Source organism: Strix aluco, chromosome 5 (genome assembly GCF_031877795.1).
Source record: "Strix aluco isolate bStrAlu1 chromosome 5, bStrAlu1.hap1, whole genome shotgun sequence".
NCBI lineage: Eukaryota > Metazoa > Chordata > Aves > Strigiformes > Strigidae > Strix > Strix aluco.
The window spans coordinates 87,032,270-87,054,287 of record NC_133935.1 but is presented as its reverse complement, the minus strand read 5'-3'; the positions used below and the strand labels follow the sequence as shown (position 1 = coordinate 87,054,287).

At 45.4% G+C, this 22,018-nt stretch overlaps 1 protein-coding gene across 2 annotated transcripts in view; it reads right to left on the bottom strand.

Moving 5' to 3' along the window:
* The window catches only part of EXOC4 (exocyst complex component 4), a 421,385-nt gene that overhangs the window by 21,865 nt on the left and 377,502 nt on the right, over positions 1 to 22,018 (bottom strand). For both annotated transcript variants that reach the window (XM_074828084.1, XM_074828085.1), the window contains exons 15-17: positions 15,163 to 15,304; positions 12,296 to 12,474; positions 10,482 to 10,641 (exon numbers count right to left, since the gene is read on the bottom strand). In XM_074828084.1, coding sequence (XP_074684185.1) covers positions 10,482 to 10,641; positions 12,296 to 12,474; positions 15,163 to 15,304 — 481 coding nt within the window. The remainder of the gene's footprint in view (positions 1 to 10,481; positions 10,642 to 12,295; positions 12,475 to 15,162; positions 15,305 to 22,018) is intronic.

Here is a 22,018-nt window from a genome sequence, read left to right as displayed (position 1 = left end):
CTTCCCCTCTGCTCCTACCTTGAGCAATTCCTTTCCTTGCCCCTGATGTCTTACCCCAATTTAAGATAAAGTTTCATTTTCGGGGACATTATCATTTCAGAGCTTTACAGCTCATTTCCTTGTTTGTTCCCTCTCCTTCAGTTGTGCCAGCACAGCTGTTTGCAAGGCCCGCTGTGAACCAGACCGGGGAGCTGATCCTGCCAAAAAAGAGAAAAAGCTGATGCGAAAAACAAAACATAGCCCTTCCCCCCTAAGCTGGATCGTTTCCCCACTCTAATTTACTGCGTCGCATCAGGGCCCGCTGTGCAAAGGACGGGAAGAGGAAGGTGGTATTTGCCGAGGTGTCGGCATCGCTGGGTATATGCAAGCAGAATCACAAATTCTCACCGAGCCTTCAGAACTTGATGCTGCTTTCCTCCTGTATGACGGGCGTGCTGTAAAGAGCTGCTGATCTTTTTGTTTTGTACTGGCCATGCATTTTGCATAGCAAATAAAATACAGAGTGTTTTGGAGGTAGTTTTCCAGATAAGGCAGATAAAACATCAAGTGGTGTCCTGGGGAGGAGTATTTCGGACCTGCACAAACCAGGGGCATTGAGATCTACTCCCCTCTGATGTCCATCAGGATGCCCAAAGATGGGACAAACAAAGCCCTTCCAGCAGCTGATTTAACTGATCTACTTTGGGTGTATTGACCCTGCAGGAGGGGATAGGGCTGGAAGGACCCAGGTGACAGAAGAATGGCCAGAACCCAATGCTAATACAGATTATCCTGGGAATAAATTTACTATCTGCAGTGAATTAAAAGGAATTTTAAGCCTTCAGACTTCAGGAGAGGGACTTCAGCTGGAAATAGCATGAAGACCCCCATCTCCAAATGGATCAGGGCATGTCAGGTTTAACAAAGAAGTCTGGTTTTGTGGCAAAGAGGAAATACTTGGAAGAGATGGCTGTGGTTTAACAAGAAGAGCGTGTTTCCCTTGGGAAGGCTTCCCTTCCCAAAATGCCAATCCTGGGACAGCAAGAGGTGGCTTCTGAGTCCCAGGGGTACATAAGATTCAGAGCACAGGTCCCCCTCACTCTGGCAAGATGACCTGAGAACCATTTCCAGGCCTCAGGACAGGGGTGTTGCCTTTTCTGTACATCTCAGCACCATGGGCCAGTGATTCAAAGACAAAGACTGGCCCAACTCCTCTCTCAAACACTCATGGATGTAAAGATTAGATCTGAACTTTACCAACATCTCCTGGAGAACTGAGGAAGGGACAAGGAGAGTCTTTTGTTTCCCGACACTGCAAGGAGATTGGGTGCATGCATGAGACTGAAAACAGCCAATTTTGGCACAGATGTGGTAAGCAGAAATGCTTGACCCACAGTGAACTCCAGTCTTGGGCATCAAGGTGAGCTATTTGGGAATATTGCGTTTTCCAGCTTCTGAGCTGCCCAGAAGAACCGAGATCTTTTCCAACACACGAGTGGTTGGTGGGGCTCGGTGTGGGGTACACTAATCTCTGACAAGTGTTGAGTGGGTATCCTGCCAGGAGACATGATTATCAGCAATGCTCTTACTTCACCAGCTCAACGAGCATTTTGGTTTCTTCCTCCTGTGTTGTGGCTGCCCAGATGAATTGTGTGTCCAACTATGCGATATTCCCCTGCGCACCTCCATGGAGGAAAGCAGACTGGTGATCTGAGTTCCCCCAGAGTCATCTCTTCCAAAAACCCCTCTCATTTCTGTGTTGAGGAGCTGGATAGCTCCAGCCAAGGCCATGGCCATGCCATGGCTTCCAGAAGCTCATGCAGGACTGCAGAAGCTGAAAGTTTAGGAAGCCTCAAGCAGGCACCTTGCTGTAAATGCTCTGTATTGCAGAAAGCAGTCAGAAACACCAAGAAGTGCTCTATGAAATGTTGTGAAGGCATAAATTGATGTCCTACTAAAACTCACGGCAGCTGCAGATTTAACTGGAAATTAAACTACATGGATGGGTGATTTGTTCCAGTGTAGTTTTAATGAGTCCATAACAGGGCAGCTGTTTGGGATGCACGGGGCGTCACCCAGCAGCACCCGTCTGGTGAAGGACCGTACGGGGACAGTCTATGATCCCCCAAAACACACGGGGAAAGCAAAAGGAGGAAGGGGAGGGGGGGGCGCATCAAGCTGAAGGGTGGTTTTTAATCCTCTGTGGTTGGGATTTTTGGTTAATGCAGTGAAACCACTAATTACAGCTAATTAAACCTGCACTGAGATCAAAGCTCAGTGGAAACTACAGGGGGGGGAGAAAACAAGAGAGAAAAGAAAGGAAAAGAAAATACGGATTTTGTTGTAACCAAGTCCTTAATTGAAAACTAAAGCAGCTTTGTTAATTAAAAGCAGCAAAACCAAAATGAGGGCACGCTCCACAGATACACAACATGAGTCCAGCATCGTGACAGAGATAACATGTCTTTCCCACGTTGTCAGCAAAGAGAAGCTTTTCTTCTAGAGCCTGTTCTGCTTCTGGCTCCTCTACAGGGGAAGGTCTTCCAAGGATCCATACTGCAAAGAATCGTTGATTTTTACCTTTCACAGCACTGAGGACCTTGGGCTATAAAGTGGGAGGAGAGCAATTCCTCCAGATGAACACATTTGCAGTTTTTATGCACAAGGAAGGCTTTTTCCCCCAACACAGACAAGATGGCTCAGTGACCAGCTTGCCTACATCAGGATACTAAAAAAAACCCTATGGGTAGCTGATTGCAAAAGGAAGGGGTTCAGTCTGTAGGGTTGTCTAGTCTTGACAAGACATTATAGGATATATATGTGACAGACATCTGCTGTCCCTGCCACGCAGAGAAAAAACATTCCATATGTGTTGAAATTTCACTTTCAATCTTGACACCCATCAACAGTGACCAAACACCTGGGACACTATCATAGGTATTTCGTGATGGAAGTGGCTCCGTTGCATCTGAGAACCAAAAATCCTCACACCTGACCTGAAGGAGAGGCAATGAGTGAGGTCAGCAGGGACCCAGGAGTCGACAGCTGCTCCTGAACCACAGCTAGACCTCAGCTATTTCATTCTTTCTCTTGTGCCCCTGCCCCTCACGTCTGGGTCCACATATCTTCCTGTTATTCAGTGATTAATATTTCATGGGAAATGAGCTGTGGCCATGACTTGTTGCAGACTGCCCCCTGTTCTCTGCAGCTGAGCCCCATGATACTGACTGCATCACGGCATCTCCCGAGCAGCTTTCTGGGAAGATCACAGAATCACAGAATCATCTCGGTTGGAAAAGCCCTTGAAGATCCTCCAGTCCAACCATGAACCTCACCCTGACCGTTCCCAACTCCACCAGATCCCTCAGCGCTGGGTCAACCCGACTCTTCAACCCCTCCAGGGATGGGGACTCCCCCCCTGCCCTGGGCAGCCCATTCCAACGCCCAACAACCCCTTCTGCAAAGAAATACTTCCTAAGAGCCAGTCTAAACCTAATCAGCCCCCACAGACAGACTACTCCTAACACAGGGGCAGAAAGATGTGGCTTTCAGGCATGGAAACTTTGAAGTAGCAGGGCTGTTGTGTTTCCAGTTGCTCCAGCAACAAGGAGGGAAGAAAGAACCGATCTGCAGCAAACTCAACCTCAGGGCTCAGGTCAGTTCAACCTGCAGCAGAAAGATACTACCTGCAGTACCCTTTCTAGTGGTCTGCTCTGTTCGCTTTGGACTCTCCTAAGCGGTGTGGAGGATACATGAGTTACAGTGTGTGGTACCCAAGTTGTCTAATCAACTAACATGGGCTTCACTCAAATTGAATAATCCTAAATGCTGCAAATTTCCTCCTGGCTTGAGTGGAGTCCCAAGGGAGAACATCTGAGATACCTTTCTTATCCAGTTCTGAACCCCAAGTGAAGACAGGCAGCAGAGGAGCATCACAGGAGCACTCCAGAGGCACCTGAGAGCAGAACAGCAGTGTGCCCTAAATGAAGAGGATCCAGGTCAGGATCCGTTTGTAGGACCTGGGGTTCAACACACACAAATCAAGTATCAAAATGGCTCTGAACAGAGGCTTCGCTCAACCAGCTACATCCTCAGGCAACCTGGGCACCCAGGCAACAAACACAGCCTGCTGTTTCTGTATTTATCAAGAATAAAATCAGAAAGAGAAATAGTATTTGGTAATGAAAAAGACTTCTTTCAGACCACTGGGATGTCTAAGGGATCTCTAAAGCACACTGGCTTCCCCTTCCCTCTGCAGCACCCAGTAGATGGCAGCAAGCTATTGCTTATTCCTCCTGCCTGGGACAGCCTTGTGCTAAGCAAGAGGCACAAATCTCTCCTGCCCCTGTATAATCAAACAAAAAAATCCCCTGCCTGTCAGTCATAGCAGGAGAGGACCCCAAATGCCGAGTATCTGAACCAGAACTGCTCTGAAATAAAGCACCCTCTGAAATCCTGCTGCTGCAGTCCAGAGATTGTTCCCGGTGGTATTTTCCAATTCTCCCTGTGCAAGAATTGGACAACGCTGCCACCTCCTTGGATCTTTGTGCTGAAAGCAACGGGCCTGTTTGCACTGGAAAATTGTAGCACAAGGGTGTCTCTGCCTCTTGTCACTGACTGAGCTAAACCCGGAGTGTCTATATCCACTCTGCTCACACTCACAAGCACAGACTGAGTGCTCATTAGGTGCCGGAGCAGAGCTGAGGCAGATCTGCTGCTTCCCAAACCCCGCTAGTCTCTTCCCAGCACACTGGTTGGCCCCGTGCAGACATCTTGGCACCTTGACCTTGGTATCTCCAACCCAACCAGTGATGCCGCAGTTTGACACTAGGTCTGAGAGAAAGCTCAAGCTCCAGCTGCATCCTCCTTCACCTATACTCTCTTACCCTCCCCACCTAAATGAAGATGGATTTTGAGTAAAGGGTGTGTTTCCAGGAGCCATGCAGGGTAACTGGTGTTAACTGTAACTGCTTCCTACAAATACCTTGGCAATTCTCGCTTTGAGGGGTATGAGGACTGGTCCTGTTCTCTCCTGACTCTCTTTAATGAAGTAACAAGCAACAGGACAAGAGGGAATGGCCTCAAGCTGCTCCAGGGCAGGGTTAGACTGGCTCTTAGGAAGGATTTCTTTGCAGAAGGGGTTGTTGGGCGTTGGAATGGGCTGCCCAGGGCAGGGGGGGAGTCCCCATCCCTGGAGGGGTTGAAGAGTCGGGTTGACCCAGCGCTGAGGGATCTGGTGGAGTTGGGAACGGTCAGGGTGAGGTTCATGGTTGGACTGGAGGAGCTTCAAGGTCTTTTCCAACCAGATGATTCTGTGATTCTCTGCAGCTGGCTGTATGGGTAGAGGGAAGGTGTTTGCCCTGAGAATGTAAGAATACAAGCAAGTACATGTACATTGTAGCATCACGGATGTCACTGGGGCAGCACAGACGCAGAGGAACAAGGTCAGAGCAGCAGCTGCGGCTGTATTTTGCCGGGGAGCAGAAGCAAAGGTCATTCTCTTTTGTGAATGATAAAAATTCAAGCAGCCCTTGTATACTGATAGATTTGATCACAGGTGCCTGAACTACATTTCAAGGGCTTATTCATGACCAACCTGTGAACAGCTCTGTGGCAGGCTGATGGCTTCTCCCCATGCCTTCTCACTGGGGACTTCTCCGGAGTGGCTGTGATGATGTAGGTGCCACATCTACTAGAAAGATGTGGGGCCCTGGTGTTTCATCCCACGTGGTGGCTTATGAGGGGGGTGAATCTTTGAAAATCCCCGAGAGCTTGTGTGCCAGTGGAAGAGCCGGTCTCTGCTCGGTAGAGCCGCAGGGTGGGCCGAGTCACCACGGTGACTCAGAGGAAAAATTGTGCTGGTGACTCTATTAACTGACCACTTTAGTGAGTGAATGGAGACAATTTGGCAACAATCAGCGGATAACTGTCCAGAGAATGAATAAAGGCACTTTGGAGATGAGACTATTTTCCTAGTAACCCATCAATGATCAACCAATTGCAATTCAATTAGTACAAAACTTATATACATGAATATATAAAATAAGTGAGAGCAAAAAGAGGAAAGAGAAAAGAGAGGAGGAGGGGATGGGAAAAGGGTAATCACCACCCTTGGATCCTGCATTGTCGCAGAGCAGCCAGCTTGGTTCATAGATGGTGGGTTGACAAAGACACACGTGGGGCATTGCCTTTATATAGTCTTTCTTACGCATGTGCAATGGGTTGTTCCAGAAGGTTCTCATTTTCTCTGGCTGGTACCTGCACAGTGAGGCAAGTTCTCTCTCTGGGCAACAACAGGAGGGAGGGGAAGAGAAATGGCCCAATGTCCCACCTCCACAGAGCTCACTCTGCTTCTCCCCCATAGGACATCCCACTCGAGTTGTTTCAGACATCCTCTTTACCAACAGTTTCTTGTTTATGGACAGTTTGTGACACCTGGTAACATCTTCAGCAGCAGGAAAAGAGATTCCTGGTTCCTGTGGGATGGATGGCCATTGCAACCGTGAACTTGAATGGTAGCAGCAGGGAAAGCTTCGATCTAACTCTTAGGTGTACAGACACCTCTCGTTCACTATGCTGCAAACCATTTAAGGGATGAAGGACACTCAGCTCCAGTAACGACGAGTAGCACCACTCAAAAACCTTTATCTCAGAGGTCAAAATGACACCGTGTTGTATGAAACGTTCACATTTCATCACTGGTCTCTCCCTTCCCCTTGCAACCACCTCAATTAACTTTCAAGAATAGGGCAATTTTATCACTGCTGTAGATCTGAGAAAGTTTTTTTTTTTTTCAATGAGAAATGAGCATCTAACAGTTGAATGGTATTTTATTTAAGGATGACTCTGAAGCAGAAACCTAGCCCTTTTTGACTACCTCTGCTGAAATCTCTGCATAAACATGCAAGTGTAATTTTTGGTGGGGATAGAAGGGGAGTAGCAAAGAAAGCACAAAGGAAAAGACCTGGACTAGAATCCAAATTTAAAGCTGAATTTTATCTCTCTAATGCGACAAATCTAATTCTGGGTCTGGAACTTCCAAAATTTGTAGGTATTGGAACTCACACTCAGTCCCAGACTTTGCAGTATATGCCTAGGTATTTTATACACGGGAAGAAAATACCACTTTTTCTTTAATATGGTAGTGGATGTCCTAACGACTGACAGCCTAGATATTGAACACACAAAGAAGAGAAAAACCTATTAATATTTGCAGGAAATTTAGAAAATGCTACAAATCCTTTTGTGACACCTCAGCAGTCAGCACCAGCCTATTTTACCCTTTTTCCTGTCAGTGGAGAAACTCCTTGCTAGAGCTCACAGAACTTGGCAATTTATTTTTTTCAATGGAAACGTGCCCTGGCTCTGCTTCGTGATGCTCTGCACAGAGTTTCCCTACCCCGCTCTACCTTGAACTGAGAATCTCAAAGCAAAACTCATTTCAAACAAATATTCCTCCTGCCATGGTACTACTCCCAAAGCAGCAAATCCTGCTGTTGTCACCTGCAGGTTACAGACCTTTTGAAAAATGGGGTTTAAACAGCTAGAGTCTCACCAGAACCAGCGAATGTTACACGGGTTAAGATTTTGCTGTGAAACCTCTACGTGATTTTGGCTTCAGAGGAGAAAGATCTTCCCCCTCCAGCTTCCCTGGTTGGGGTTTCTACTACCTGAGTCACCAAGACAGAGAATAAAGGGGATGCCCAGTGCTCTTTAAGGTCCTGAGAAAGCCTTGAAGAATATAACAAAAGTGAAAAATAAAACCAAAACCAAACCCAAAATCAAAAGCATGACACTCAAGAAAGTCTTTTGGCCCTTTCTCAAATGGTCTGGTCTTTCCTATAAACTTGAGCACATCAGGCTTTAAACACATTCACTTTCAGAAAAGGACCACACAAGACCTATTCCAGAATTAAAACGTAATGTATGAAGAGTCACCGTATGAAGAGTGATGGTTTGCTTGTTCATTGTGGCTAATTGCTTCTTGAACACCGAGTGTCACACTCTCACGGACCAAAAAATATCAAGAGGGCAAGGGATCAACAGGGCCATCAAACTGACTGTCCAGGGGAAGCATAAGCCAGTTGGCTTCGGATGAGGCTTAGATCCAACCTGGAGGGCAAAGAGCTCCATGACTGCCTGAGAAAATCTATTTTGCTGTGTGTGTCGAAAAAACCATTGAAATCCTATTCTGTCTTTCCTTGATCAAAGGAGCCCATGACTTCTAATTGACTTCCTTAAAGAAATCAGACCAAATGTTGAATTATTTTGCACAAGCTCAAATGCAAAGACCAGAGATGGGGCAGTGAGTCCCAAGCTGGGTTAGACCCACTTCAGAAATCTCTCCTGTTCAGTAATGAGCACCCAGTTCCCTGGAGAAGCGAAGCACGGAGGGAGTTTACCCCAGTTACTGGGAGATGAAGCGGGGGGTAAGGATGAGCGTGAGTGAGTATTTCTCCATCAGCTCTGCCACTGCTCCCATACCTGAAATCACCACTTGCTTTCCGTTTCTCATCTTTAAAAAGGCAAAACTGATAGCTAGCTACTGCACAAAGCATTTACAGATTCTTATATGAGCTATATCACAGAAGTACAAATCACTTTTATCCTACATTGATGTTATTTCATGCTTTCTGGGGGTGAACTGTTATGTTTATTTTATAGTTTGAATAGACCTTGTAACTGGAGTCCCTGGGGTAACATGAGAACTTGCTCGGGTAATTGTAAATTCAGGTGAGCAGGGCAGGGTTTGGATGCACGAGACGCCTTGTTTATGTAAAAGGGGAATCTGGATACTAAGCATTCAGGAGTCATCTGAAGAACAAAAGAATAAAACATACTCTCTAGATCACAGAAATCTGCCCCAAAAGAAAGAGGGAAGCAATGCAGTCATGAAAGCTAAAAAGAAATGTTGTTGAATTTATATTATGGGAAGAAATTTGCATCACAGGTACCACAGAGTGGTTGATGCTGCTGTGCAGAAAGCTCAGGTGTCCCTTTGGAGCTCCACAGCTCTTGGAGATGGTACCCAGAAGCTCCACTGGCGCAGAAGAAAATCTATTTGCCATCTAAGTCATTTATGAAGAGGGCTGGTATGTCTTTGATGCTGTTAAAACTGCTGGTCGGGCATATCACCCATCCAGCAGGATCGGGAGCAGGGAACACGTTACCTCCTCACCCTTCCCTTCAAACTCCACGTCAAATTGTGCAGCACTACGAGTCAGAGCTCCACGGCTTCAACCCTCCCTGCAAAGGCCTCTCCAGAAAACTGCCAGCCGTGCCATGCCAGCCTCCAGCAGCGCTTGGTCAGCGTTTCATTATTTGGGTGCCAGTTGCTGTCAGCACATGCTCAAGCTCTGTTCTGCCTGCCAAAAAACTGGGCTAATTTATTTAGCATTTCAACAGATCAGGGAAAAAAAAAAATCATAATTTAAAAAAGGAAAGATTGAATTTGGGAACTCTATTCCTTGGGGAGTTAGTAATGGATCTTTTTCTCTCCCCCTCCTCCAGGCCTCAGCATTCATAACTTCCCCATGTCAATGTTATTATGAAGAAACTAATTCAATAATGAAATCATTCCCCATATGAGAGCCCAAGTAAATGAGGCACTCAGTCATACCTACTCTCCCTCATCTGCGGGGAGTCACGCTTCTCTCGTAAGTCAGTCTCCAAGAGAAATGGCCAGATGATGACACCAACTATTTCCAGTGTTTGTGGTGGGTTGTATCCGAGTGTCACACAAAACTCTGTCATTTGATCTACGCCCCTTAATTTGCAAGTTCCAGACTGTTCCTTTGGCTATTTTTTGGGCTCAGCTGCCCATTGCTGAACCAGCTGCTGCCACAGAGGATCAGCTGACACAGCTACTTGTAGTAGCACCCTAGGTCCATATGCAACACACACACTGTTTAGTGTTTGCTTTTACCTGATTGCTTATTCCTCAAACAATCTGCCCTTTGTGAATAAAGCAGCAAGATGGGTGAGAAACTTACAGGGGATCTATCATGTCCAGTTGTGTTTTTATTCTGCTATTACTACTATTTTAAGAGCAAAAGAACTTGAGACAGCATCTGGATCTGGCATCACTGAGGTTCACACAGACTGTTCCTGTGAGTTGCTAAAAATTTAAGCCTTCAACAAACCAAAGTATTAGTTAGTTGGGCATGAGTCTAGGCCCCAGATTCATCCAGTTTAAGTTCCACCCAAGACCTATACCTAGAAGCTTTTCCTTGCCTGGGTTTTGGTCTGAGGAGAACCACACCAACAGGAAGCCCCAAGCACAGACACTCTGGTGGTGGGACCCCCATTTTGAGCTCAAGTGATCCATGTTGCTCTGAACGTTGCTCAACAAGGGGGAAAGCGAATATTACGTTTAACACTTCTATGGGTTTAACTTGATATCCACCCAGCTGCACGCACGAGTGGTGAAACTTTTGGAAGGAGCTGCCTCTGTACACGTGGACATCAAAATAGTAACAACCAACCTGGGGATGTCTCCTCACCTTGCAAAGTCCAGGTCAGCCTCACGTGACATGGTGATGTTTGTCAGGTTTTGCTGGAGGATGAAGATGTTCCTGCACATTTTCTTGATGCCAGATTCACTGATGCGCTTGAAGTAGTGGGCGCCGTTGATCAGAATGCAGGAAATAAGGTGGCCCAAACCTGCAAGGGTGAGGGGGGACACATGCAATAAAATCACTGGAGGAAGACGTTTAGTGACAATAATTCATCATACAACCCATGAATGTAGTGGTACATGTGAACTGGGAGATACACTGGACTGTACCTGGAAACAGCCCTTGGTATCTTCCCTGTGCATTTTAGGAGGACTTTGATCAAGATTTCCTTCTTTAGTAAACATACAAAACTGCCCCAAAATACTATGAAAACACAAAGTTGCATTATCATAGCCATTGATATTTCCAGGACACTTCCAGAGTTATAATCAGGCTTTGCATAATGTTTGTTTCAGTTCCTCTTTCTGTCTGGGCAGACCAACAGACCACTACTGCTCCTACAAAATGACAGCATTTTAATCTGTTATCAAGGGTGGTATTTTTCCCTGGTAAACTCACAGTCTGCAAAAGCAGAAATGAACTGCATTTCAATGCAATTGATGTGCACCCTCTCCCTGATCAGTCTTGAACAGTTTCTTGTGTCTGAATGATGTGTCCATCTCTCCTCTGCTGCTGAAGGACATAGCTGGCTGCTAAAAGTCACAGCCACCCCCAAAATGATGTATCTATTCATGTTGCATCACAAATAGCAAAAAACCCAGCCTGATTCACTCAGTACACAGGTTTGTACAAGACTAGATGTCAATTAAAAGTTTGAATTAAGAAAATACGTTCATGTATAGGCAACGAGCACAGGCTCTATGTAAATCCCAAACCTGGGCTTAAGAGGTGCCCACATTTCACGAAGACCACGTGTATGAATTTCAACCTCATGGCTTTGCGAGATGTGAGTGGTCCCCATGGCTCCGTGTGGAGCCATTTCACTCTCCTTGAACAGACGCGGTAGAGCTGAGCTGTAAGAGGAGCTCTATAATGTGCTGGTGATCACTCAGTTTGCCACAGATTCACACAGCTCAGAAAACATCTGATTAAAAAATGTTCCATCAGTAGCTACATGGATATGGGGGTGGGAAGTACACAGATCCTGAAAGCCTTCGCTAGGACCAGTAAGCAGTGGCCAAAATACAGCTAGACAGGTCTGCAAAGCCTTCATCCCTGCTGACATATTATACTGGGCAATGGGTACATCTCCAGTCCTCACCTTGTCCTGACTTTGAACCACCACCACATAAAAGGACACGTATCCTGGCATGCAGGCAAGAGAACTGTGCATCAGCGCCTCAAATAAATACAGGGGAGATGAACCAAGACATGATTTATATTCTCCAAGGTAATCACGACAGATGAGACATCAGAAGAGCTAATGTTCTCTAAATTTAATTTTAGAAATGGAATGGCTACACTTCGGATAGGAACCGCGCCATAGTAGAGCTGTGCTCGTAACATATACACGTGTCCTACGGCTTCCTGAGGAAGAAGTGTCCTGCACATACATCAACTAACGGATTTCCTACTCAGCATGGGCCCCTTTCTCCTATTCAGCCAGGTGTGCTCAGAAATGGTATGGAGGCAACAGGGGTTTTGAGTGCTCTGTGCTCGCATGGGCCTCACTTATCAATCTGCTGTAGGTGGCAACAGTACCACAGCCTGCCTTACCCCCAAAAGGAGTACTCTTGGGCTTTGGGATGAGAATGGAAAAACATTTCCTAAGAACCAAACTCTGATGGTAAATGGCCGACCTTCGAAGATGTACTGGAACTTGTGCTGCTGAAGGCTGGCGCTCATGGCTTCCTCGATGGCACTGATGTCCTTATTGAGCCGGACAACGAGGGGGTCATAGTCCATGCTCTCCACGTTGGCGACGATGGCGTAGTTCCCTTGTTTAGCCAGTGGGATCAGGTAGTGGAAGCAATGAACTCTGTGAGACAGAAGACAGAAATATTACAGTGCAACAACCCTGATGTTAAAATATCGGCAGGTATGCAAAGTGTTGCCACCTTATTTTCCTTCCAATGTTCAAGCTAGTAAAAAATAACAACAATTTTAAGAAATAGATGGTTATGTCTGTGTTAAATGCGTTCTCCTCTTGTCATTGTCCCATTTTGAGAAGTGAATACAAAGGAGCCTTCATTAACAGATCTGACCTACATCATCCCAGTAAAATGCCAAGTGTCTTCACAAGGTTCTCCAACTTCACACATGACAGTTCAGCAGCACTTCAATACCGATGCTCAAAGAAGAACTCCTCCTACATACCAGAAAGACCTACTAACAGTTATAACTGGCAGAAGGAGTGAGCCAGGGGAGATGAAATGATAATTAGCAGCTCAAGGCTGTGCCTATTCCCAAGCATTTAACAGTATTGCAATTTTTTTCTTTTCTGTTCACCTGCCTGGTAGGGCTGTAGGCAACATGCCCAACCATCATCCCTCCATCAGAGGAGAAATTCTGTGTGTTCAAATCACCTATTAGGGTTCTGCAAAAAACTGTAATTAAGTAATCCCTCTTGAACCTAGAGAGGAAAGTGCTATGTCCAGCAAAGCTGACAGCAAAACTCTTTCTACTTTTGTAATTCTTGGGTTTCACCCACATCGTTCAACAGGGACAGGAGGTTGGTTGGGTTCTTCTGAAATTCACCTGTCAGGGAAACCCAGCCAAATGACAGCCTGGGTGAAATATCCCTTGCCTTCGAAGAATAACTCAGGATCAGCACACTGAGACAGAAAGTTCACACCAGACTGGCCCAAACAGCAGGGAGTTGTGTTGTGGTGGGAGAAGCTGTGATGGGTATGTCCTGACTTTCATGTCCCCTGTCCCCCTGGAAAACATCCTTGAGGTGGCCATCACAAGCAAGTTCAATTTAGGGCAATTCCAAGAGTAAAAAAATCTGTTTATACTTTTTAGTGCCTCTTCACATATAATTCTGTACAAGGCTTTTTACAGGAAAATACTGCAACAGACATTAAGTAATCTAAAACTCCATGGTTATTTGTAACAAAAGAAATGGTTAATGATCTGAATGTGCCAACTCAGTGACAACTATCCTCAGGTCATGCCCACATGGTACTGGAAGAGGAGAAGCCAACACTAGGCTGGTGCCAACCTACATCTGGCAAAGCTGTGAACGAACAGGGGGCCCTGAGGGAGGAGAAAGACAAGGGATAATTGCGTCATCTCAAATCCGCTTTGCCGTTTGCTGGTGTTTTCTTAGACTGCACCTGCTACAGCAAGAGGCCAGATAAATTCCCAGGCTCTCTACAAATGTGCTCTGAGTGCTGGCTTAAAGCACAGAGTTTCTGTGAATGAATACACCTTGGAAATGTCACAGATCCTGGGAGCTGGCGTAGGAGTCACAGAGAAACCTGCTAGTAACAGCCATCGCAGGGACTGGGATTTTTCTCCGTTACTGCAGGTGGTTGCAAACGCAGAGTGATGAATATGGGGAAGCTCCCACCCCGCCGGGGATTTTCCTGGTTGTTAGCATCTCTTTTTTTCAATCCTTTCCAGAGTAACATGCTTTGGTGTATTTACAGCATCAAACTGGGGCTCCTGTTAGAAGCGCTAGAGGATGTGGGCAATGGTCTGCTCTAAAATCACAGCAAAAATTTTTCCTGAATTGCATTTGTACTTATTTCTGCTTAATGCAAGTGTGATGGAAAGCCACAGAGGACTAAGGCCAGAAACAGATTCAGGCTGGTGCCCAAACCACGAGGCCGGGTTAGCTTGCGCATCACCTCGCATTCCATCGCAGCTGGAAAGCTGCTCCATTTCCATACCTTAACAATCTCTTCCTTGAATCCTTCAAACCCCAGCTCATCTGTGATGCCTGCAATCAAGTGGCCAGCAGATGATGGATAGCAGGTTGAAGGACTGCTGACAATAACTAATGTGTTGGTTTTTTTAAGGCCACATACTGACTTCACCAGAGCTCTGCCTATGTACACAAGGACACAATATGGCTCACGATATGTCACGGCAGAACAAACTGATGGTCCATCAAGTCTCACTGCCCGTCTCTGACATCTGCTTCTATTTGATGCTTCAGAGAAAAGGGAAGCAATGAAAATACACCTGGCCAATACAATGCATAAGGGAAAAATGTCTTCCCAGCCCCAGAGTGGACAGCTGGCAGCCTGAAGAAAGGGATTTGCTGCCTTTGATCTTTGCGTGTGAAGTCAGAGACATCATAAAATTATCCATCCCTTTAAAAAAATCCAGCTGGCTTCCCAGTTTCTGTTACTATTTGAAAAAGTAGTAAGAAAAGCTCCTATTTGCAATCCAAAGCGCAGTGGCTAATAAATGTGCAGACACCTGTTAGACTATTAAAACATCATTGTGCAATTTTCTAAGGAGAAAGCCCCCCCAAAACTGCATTTTCTCATCTGACACATAAGACACAGACCTCCCTAGGAAATTCCACTTTTGCTATCCTGCCTCCATCCCACATTTGGCCATCCATGTGATGTGATCTAGCATTTCTGGACTGACCTTCGATGCTACAGCAGGTGAGTAGATCTGTCTCAGACACCGTAATACGTACTCTGGACACAATCTTAACGTATAGCCTCCCGAGCTCACCCGCAATACCCAAATTCAGGGCTTTTACCTGACTTCCAAATGCAGAACCAGCAGGCAGCGGTCGGCCATCTCTTGAAAAGACCTGGCCAGCTCACTCAGGGTTTGCAGGATCTGTTCGGATGCAGGAAGGTGTTCCATACTGGCATGGCTGTCCTGGCCAGGAGACACGGCTAGCAAGAGAAGATGGTATAAATTTGTGACATACTTCATCAATACCGCTCAGCTTTAGCAATCACAGCATCTTGTCTGCTTCCATCCTAAATATGTGTGTTCTCGCCCACCTTTGGCTGAGCAATAACGTCTATAATTTGGGAGTGTATGAAGCAACCAACTGCTTCTGCAATTGATTAAACTCCAAAGTGAATCTGAGGGGTTTAATCAAGCACCAGAATACATTTGCTTGGGAAGATATTGCTCTGTGATGAATATTTCTGTAGCTGCAGAATCCAGGAACATTTATCTTGCTCTGCTCGGAGTGAGAAAAGAGCTGCTTGGGAGCCAAAGCACAGCACCGACAGGAAAGATGGTCCTTTTAGGCCACCACAGGCTTCCCCATGTAATCTCAAGTCTTTGCCTGCCCCTACCCCTTCAGAGGCATGTGGGAGGCTTCCTTCGTTCTTGTTAATAAAACACAGCTCTTAGGCAGTAAAGCAATTAAAAAGCAGGCAACAGGTATGAGCTGGTCATGGACTAACTGTTTCCCTCCCACTGAGACCTCTTTAGAAAACCACCTTGAGTTTATCCCAACCACAAGAGCATCATCTCTCTTGGAGAGGTGTCGGTGCAGCTATAACTTTGCAGCCTGTATTTTATCACAGTGCCTGAACCCTGAACCTTCTCGCCTGCAACACAAATCGCTGCCACTCGAGCTAAAGAAGTAGCTTCACTAACAAGAGTAACACGCTGTTATCATATATTCTGCCCTAATTAGAGGAAACATATCCCAGATATACTGAGTTCAAGTCCTCGTTCAAGCAGCACTTTAGAAATGACTTCCTGCATAGGGTGATTAGCAGTGTTTGAAATCAGGCAGCACCACTTAGACAACTTCCACTTGAATTGAATAATGGGATTGCAAGGGATCTTCTGGATCATCAAGTCCAGGTCCCACAAGCCCCATGGATTTGAGTATAAACTTGTGTGCCATATTGAAGCTGTTCAGATTTCTACCCTTGCTGGCTCCTTCAAAACATCACTTCTCTAACAGTGATGTTAAAGTTTGGGATCTAATTCCCAGCCTAAACGTATTCACTGATGTTTTCTATTTGGTTCTTCATATGCCAACATCACTCTTTGCCATATGGAGTTCTCCATCCCTGGCATCCCTCTTCATAGAATCATAGAATTGTTTAGGTCAGAAAAGACCCTTAAGATCATTGAGCTCAACCATAAACCTAACAGTGCCAAGTCCACCACTAAACCATGTCCCTCAGCACCACGTCTACACGTCTTTTAAACACCTCCAGGGATGGGGACTCCACCGCTTCCCTGGGCAGCCTCTTCCAGTGCTTGACAAAAGCAACTCTCTGCACCCCTTCTTGAATGGTTTCAATTATGTCTTGAACATGGGTAACCAAAGCTGTATGCTGTCTTTGAGAGGTCCTGCAACGGGACTAGAGCTTTCCCATCTTCCCTGAGAATACTCTTTTGCTCTGCCATATTGGCTTTTTTTCATGGTTGCTTCACATTTTCAGCTCATAGTTGTTCTGTGATCAACCTGAATAAGGGAGGTATGCTATCTGCTGACTTTAAGAAACCTCCTTCTCTCTTTTCTTGCACTAATGTTCGTTACACGATAAACACTTAGCCAGACACCAACACAACTCTGCACAGAAAGGATTTATACATCACCAAGGAACTGTTGACAATAAACTTTCATTTTGATGGAGACTGATTAAGTAAATGTCACTTGCTGCTGTTTGTACAGCCAAAGACCTGCTTTGAAAGAGGAACGTACGCCAAGCTTTGGATTCACTCCTAAAATTAAATACACCTTCAGATCTAGTCTGAAAAGAAAAATAAAACAACACAAAATGAGGAGATAAAAAGCCCCAATCTATTTTGTGCAAAACAAATTGAAACAGAGGTAAACATACAAGACAGAACTGTACAATTAAAGGAGCGCAACAAAGCAAAAGGAAAAGATTGCACACAGCAAAGTGCCTAATTGTGCATCTAAATGTACTGTGAATTACAACAGAGAAAAGTGGATGAAGCCATGTTAAACATGGCTCCTGGAAGTAGTCTCCTTCAGCAACTCCTGCAATCACAGCAATATTTATGAAGGTTTTTTTTTTAGCCAAGGAACATGGTAGAGAAATTTAGCCTGGCAAATACTGCTGAAAATAATTAACTGTTCTGGAGTGTAAAAGAGAAATAAGGAGGGAAATGAGAGCGACAATCCACCTAGGGTGAATGGGAATAACAAGAAGCCCCCTCCCTAGCACACCCCGACACTTTTCCAAGACTTTCTGCTCGCTGAGGTCTCTCCCACAAAGAAAATGAAATTACCAGCGAGGGGGTGATGGGCTTATTTACACAGCCCCCGATTTCCAGGTAACGGTGTTAAGAGGTGACTCTTGGAAGGCCCTTTGGAAGAGCTGTTTGTCCAGCTGCCACCTGCCTTTCAGCTACGAGACCTCCAAGTGACATTTGTTTCCCTGGAGGGTGGCAGGACTTTTGGCTCAGGATCAGGTCTAGGGGTGCTTATTTGGTCGCAGCAGAAAGCAGGAAACCTCACCTTTATTATGGGGGAAAAAATGATCTATTTTTAGTCAAAAATCCTACATTTTGAGAAGTTTCTATCAGCCTCACTCCTGGAGATGGGCTCACTGCAAGAATCATCTCTCCTTAGCAGTGCCAGGGCTGCAGCCTCTGGTTTAATCGTGCCAGCTCGCTCCAGCGATGCCTCCCTGCAAGCGGTGGAGATGGATGGACCCATCATCCGAAACGCAAGAGTCAGCTTATTTCTGCAGTGGCGAGATACACGCACAATTTTTCTAGTCTCCAGAATTCATTTACAGCAATTTAAGTGAAGCTGTAATTATATCTGTCAGTGGAGATAAGAGGGGGAGGGAGACAGGGACAATCTGCTCCTTATTTAAAGCCAGAGCACTGAAGTTCTGGGTGTTCAGAGTGCCCATGGTGTGGAGGAGGGTCTGGTGCTGGTTTGGGGGGTGCATACCAATTTCTGCCATGCACCATGAGGACATCAAAGTGTACTTTTGCTTTCTGAGATCAAAGGAAGCCTTTCAAAGCCCATCAGTTTTCCCTTCTCCTTCTTTGGACATGCAGAAAGGACCATTTCACAGCCAACAAGAAAATCCCATTTCTTTAAGTCTCACTCAAGACAGTTTTACTCCTCTTGGCAACACAAATCCACAGAAGGATTTGTAGCAGCAAAAAATAATCAGAGCCTAAATTATTAAGGGGCCTGGAATAAAATGTGTAATTTGGAGCTGGCTTTGGAGTTGGCCAGTTCTTTGGGGAAAGGGTGACCCAGAACTGCATGGACATTCAACCCACCAGAGCACACTTTAAGCTCTCTGCTTCAAGAGGGAGGTATCTCCAACTGAAATGCTGGAAAAGCAAACCAGTAGATCAGCAGTCATCCACTTCTTCTTCCCCTTCTCCTCCTTCATAACCCATTTACACCAAGTTGAACGTGAACCCTCCTGGCCAACAAAATACGCAACGGTTGGGTTAGCAGTGGCCAACACGCTCCTCCATTGGCCCTTATCATCTTGCAGCCTTAACAGATGAATTTCATTTGTCTTCAGTGAGCTTCCCATGCTGCCAGGTAACAGTTAGGCTTTGTTTGGGATTTCTTCTAGCTTGCTGTAAGCACAGCCAAGATATCTCACTCCAAGGAGAAGGAACATTTCATTCCAGCAAACCTGAGAAAAATAAAACTTAACACACTTGTCACCAATGATTTCAATCATTTTGCAATTCAATGCGACGCTGGTGCCTCTTGACAGATTGTGCCTTGTAAATCGATGGATGTAAATTACCAGACCTCTGGAATATTAAACAAAACCTGCCGTGTTGCCCATAAACAAACCTCTGTAACCAATCAAGGTCTACAATAGCGCGTCCTGCCCGCTCCCTGCTTGAGCAGAGTGACTGCTAACAGATTTGAATGATTTAATAGCACAAGGAGAAAAATCAATCTAAGGTTACAGGCTCTGCCTTGGCTCCGGTGCAACCTGAACCTGAGAAATAAACCTCCAACATGCTCAGGCTTTACATAGCACTACATGCGTTTGTTTTACAGGGAAAGGCTCACAGAGAAATTTTACAACTCTGTTGGGGAAAAAACCTTCTTATTTGGAAAAGAGATGCAGTATGAAATGCCTGCTGTGACCCACAGGTAACATTAGGGACCAGCTCACACCTTTTTAAATTTTAATTTCTTACTCCTTCCTCTCCAGAAGAGGAAACTCCAAAATAATTGCAAATACACACACAGAAAAGGAAATTTGTTATGGGTTATGTGCTGGACTACACCTTTAGAGACTCAGGGTTAACTCTACTCTCTGCTGGAGACTTTTCTGGGGATCTCATGCACCACTTTCTCTTTCTATGCTTTAGTTCCCAGTGTGTAAAATCTGGATAACATGTTTTTATCCATCACTGCCATTCAAGCTGACTCTAAGCTCTCCACATCTCATGTTCCTACAGTTTTTAGCATCACGAGGTGATGATGCCATTGGGAGACAAAATTGCTACTCTAACACCAACAAGAAAGAAGAAAATCTGGTTATTTAAAGGAAAAAAACACTGGGTGAAGTTAGGGGGAGTTGGATGTGTGATTATGTGGGGTTTTTATAAAGGAGATAAGAGTACGACAGTGCAGTGTGCACATTAGATGCAACATGATGGACCTATTTCAGTGAGATTTCTGAAGGAAGACATATGCCAGGAGACCTCTGTCTTCCGAAGCCAAACAGTGGGAGGAAACTACTTTTTTTTCAAGTATGTCACCATTAAAAAATCACCTCTGTTTCTGTTAAGCCACAGTCTGTCAATCTGGGCCTGAGCCGGGTAAAGGAAAGCTGCCACCGTGGTGATGCTGGTGAGCAAGGGCTTTGTTGGGTGACAGAAACGTCACTGAGATGCCCACAGCCCCGCCGAGAGGTGACACAAGTGACATGGGCCATCGCCTCCACATCACTGTATGGAGATGGCTGCGCTCGGCCGCAGGAGCTGGGCGATACCTTAGGACTTGCTGGGTATTAAAAAGCCTAAATAACCAAAGAGAACCAGACAAAGCAAATCAACTCAAATGATTTTTTCTCTATGGGAACAAATACCAGGACCCTGCTCTCAAGCCGCTTTTCTTTTCGTGGTTACACATCTTTCCTCCCACTTTGATCTCTTATCGCTCTCGAGATGCTGTCTCGATCTAATTTAGAGTGTAAGCTCTCTAAGGAGCAGGGGCCTTCTCTTTTTATCCTCTTGCAAAGTGCTCTGCACACCTGTGGTGCTCAAGAAATAATGAACAACAACAACTATATGCAACCCATATGGCCACTTGGACCAGTTTCTGGCTGCAGTATTATTTGAAGCTCTAAGGCATAGATCACTCACTGCCTACCTCTAAATTGGTCTGTTTGGGGATCTCAGAGCTGCAGCTTTATAGAAAAGGACTAGAATGAGCCGTAAAATCTGGAAATGGATTTTGATTCTTCCAAAGTTCGCAGATTTAATTTCAGAGGTACAGGAATTCAGGAACCAAAGCTAGATTTTGGGTTTGATGTCCTCCCTCTTCCTTTTCAGGAGCATGAAACTTTGGGCCTTTGAGCAGGATACTTAAAATATGTATGCAGACATTGCTGCATTGCTCCTTTCAACCTAATTTGTTCTCTTTATAGATTTTAAATCTGGAGGAAAAAAAATCAGTAAGAGCAATGACATCTCCCAAGACTTTCAAGCTCATAGAATGGTTTGGGTTGGAAGGGGCTTTTAAAGGTCATCTAGTCCAACCTCCAGCATATCTGGCATCTAACACTTTGATTTTTGACATCAGCTGTCTTCCTCACGTAGGCTCCCAACCGAAAGGCAGTTCCTTAAGCCACGCAAATGGCAAGGACGGTGGCTTTGCACATCAGTGCTCTGACCTCCGCCTCCACCACGATGGGTAAGATTAACTCTTGACTCCAAGACGAGCTTATCTCTACAGATGCTCGTCTCTACAGACAAGTGTGGGAGCTAATGAGCAGAGGTGATGACGGTCAGCACCTACCTAAGCCAAGCACTGAGTCTCCCATGCAATGGCCACAACCCTCCTCTTTGACTCTGACACCTGCAAATCTCTGAGATATGGAGAGATATTACCACGCAGATGTGGGCTGAGTGCACAGCTGACCATATCTATTGATAAACACTGGAGAGAACAGGGATTCCTGTTAAAACAAAACAAATACCAAGAAAGGACATACTTTTAAAAGGTCAGGACCTTTCAAACAAGAGATGGGAGGATGGAATTATCTAAATACTCAGCACTGGTCTGGCTCACCTTTTACTGGGATCAATGGCAAAACCGCTCACTGGTGCTGAAGGGGCAAAGTTATGGCAACACTTCAAGGATAAGCAGAAGTAGAGAAAGCAAGCTCAGGGAGAGCTTCTCATTAATCTTACTCATAGAAAATTCCTACTAATGAATCCTGTTCTCTAGTAGAGGCAACTAGCACTGTATGGGAAGATACTTAAGGAAGGGATTTCTACTTCTCCTTGAAGTTCTGACAAGGATGAAGAAGGAAGGAGAACTTGTATCCAAAACCTGTGAAAAGCATGACAAAACTGAAGACTGGCATTGAGAACTTCCTTCCATGCCTCTCTACCCTTCAATCCATGTTAAAATTTGAGTATGGGAGGGGGCA